This window comes from Triticum aestivum, chromosome 7A, assembly GCF_018294505.1.
Source record: "Triticum aestivum cultivar Chinese Spring chromosome 7A, IWGSC CS RefSeq v2.1, whole genome shotgun sequence".
In the NCBI taxonomy this organism is placed as follows: Eukaryota; Viridiplantae; Streptophyta; class Magnoliopsida; order Poales; family Poaceae; genus Triticum; species Triticum aestivum.
The window spans coordinates 203427515-203429935 of record NC_057812.1 but is presented as its reverse complement, the minus strand read 5'-3'; the positions used below and the strand labels follow the sequence as shown (position 1 = coordinate 203429935).

The window sequence follows — 2421 nt, the reverse complement described above, 5'->3', positions numbered from 1 at the left end:
TATTTTTCAAAAATCGAAAAAATGAATGAACACCACCGTTGCATGGAAATTTTAGCAGATAAAGTTGAGAAAGAAAACATTTGTGCCTACTCATCTCATCTGGATTTGGTGGATAGAAGTTACCTACATTGAGCTAGCATCAGATTTTCCATACCTCGAAGACATGGATATGTGGACCACGGGAGCCGGGGGGAGATGCCACGTAGGATAGCGATCAGAGAACGCAGGGGACGCCACGTAGCACAGTCGAAGATACCACGATCCTACGTGGCCCAATGGCTCGTGCGCATGCGGATATTGCAGCCAATGGCCGGCGGCATTTGGATATCCCCATCCCGCTCCGTCTCCGGCCGCTCGTGCTCTTATTAGCAGCCTCAGATTCCCTTGTCCTCTCAGAGCGCACGCCTGTTCTTCTTCTTGTTGTTGTCTCACCGCAGCAAGGAGCAGCCAGCATCGAGGGAGCAACAATGGCGATGGCGTCGTCGAGCGGGCTGAGGAGCTGCAGCGCCGTGGGCGTGCCGAGCCTGCTGGCGCCTTCGTCCAGGTCCGGCCGCTCCGGGCTGCCGTTCTGCGCCTACGCCACCACCTCCGGCCGCGTCACCATGTCCGCCGAGTGGTTCCCCGGCCAGCCCCGCCCCGCCCACCTCGACGGCTCCTCGCCAGGGTGACTAAGCAGCTAGCTAGCTAGTAGCCGATCAAGCAGTGACCAAGCAATCGGCATCAATCTGACTGGCAATTTCTTCTCCGTGCAGAGACTTCGGGTTCGACCCCCTGGGCCTCGCCACCGTGCCGGAGAACTTCGAGCGGTTCAAGGAGTCCGAGATCTACCACTGCCGCTGGGCCATGCTCTGCGTGGTACGTCCTCCTCCTCCTCCTCTGCACCACAGCAGCCATCGTTGAGTTGTTCGCTGGTAGTAATAACATGGGTTGTGGCATGGACGACGTGCAGCCTGGGGTGCTGGTGCCGGAGGCGCTGGGACTGGGCAACTGGGTGAAGGCGCAGGAGTGGGCGGCGCTCCCCGACGGGCAGGCGACGTACCTGGGCAACCCGGTGCCGTGGGGCAACCTGCCGACCATCCTGGCGATCGAGTTCCTGGCCATCGCCTTCGCGGAGCAGCAGCGCACCATGGAGAAGGACCCGGAGAAGAAGAAGTACCCCGGCGGCGCCTTCGACCCGCTCGGCTTCTCCAAGGACCCCGCCAAGTTCGAGGAGCTCAAGCTCAAGGAGATCAAGAACGGTACGTCCCACTCCCACCATACACCCCGTTTTCTTTTTTTTGCGAATATCCATACACCCCGTTGTTGAATGAAAAATCATGGGAGAACGAACTGACGCGTTCGTACGTGGGGGGATGCATTGCAGGGCGGCTGGCGATGCTGGCGTTCGTGGGGTTCTGCGTGCAGCAGTCGGCGTACCCCGGCACCGGCCCGCTGGAGAACCTGGCCACGCACCTCGCGGACCCGTGGCACAACAACATCGGCGACATCGTCATCCCCAGAAATATCTACGGCCCTTGAGCGGAGCCGACCGGGCTGAGAGGAGATCGAGGAGCTGGAGCGCATGGTTTTCAACTTTTCATTCATGTTTCTGAATCGATAGATTGGTTGATTGCCTTGCCACGCTGGCTCTGCGCGCGTACGTCCGTGCGTGCAGGAACTGTACAACAACGTCGGCTCTCCGGCCGGCAACCTTTGTAATGTGTAAAGCTTAACTAGCGGCCACTGTTGTGAATGCATCCATATGATCTGTATAAACTCTTTGCATGATGATGGTGTGGAGGAAGTTGCCTCTGACAATCTCTGTTATTTGTACGGGACAGTTATCGCGTGATCAAGTTAACATTTCATTGAGCTTTTTTTAAAAAAAAAATAGAAGCAGCACTATGTATTCATTGAACAAATTTGGTACACAAAATACATACGTAGACACCCTTACAGGAAAACAGAGAGACATAAGACCTTAAGATTTGCACAAAGGATCCCAAATCAAGAAATAATGTAACAGCACAATCAATGGAGATTCATGCGCCTTGCCTAACCATCGTCTCCAAACAGACTCCATCGCGGCCGTAGCTTTGCCGAAGAGAGATGGAAACTGCCACCACACCTGGATCAGAAAGAACACCGTCGCAAACAAATCTGATTTTTGAGCCGATGAAACGACCCGCCGCACCCGACGACAGAGCCGAGTCTTTGTGGCACGTCGGCCAAGGATGATCCTCATGTCCGCCTGATCCGGACGTCGTCGACTTCAACCAATGCGATCGGTGAAGATGGACGTCACACTGCTATCCGTACATCCCGCTTCAAATCCTCTGCACACTCTATTTATGGTTGTCGCCGTCACCGTCACCATGGGTGACGAGAAACACCAGCCGACACAACCTAAAATCGCCAGATCCGGAGCCTGACGAGAAGAAG

At 55.6% G+C, this 2421-nt stretch overlaps 1 protein-coding gene across 1 annotated transcript; it reads left to right on the top strand.

Annotated features, from left to right (window-relative positions):
- Positions 1-260: 260 nt before the first annotated feature.
- On the top strand, positions 261-1797 carry LOC100415887 (chlorophyll a-b binding protein 1B-21, chloroplastic). Its single transcript, XM_044570436.1, has 4 exons — positions 261-664; positions 753-855; positions 950-1238; positions 1364-1797. Exons 1-4 carry the CDS (start codon positions 276-278, stop codon positions 1516-1518), a joined length of 936 nt encoding a protein of 311 aa, XP_044426371.1. The 5' UTR covers positions 261-275; the 3' UTR covers positions 1519-1797.
- The last annotated feature ends 624 nt before the right edge of the window (positions 1798-2421 follow it).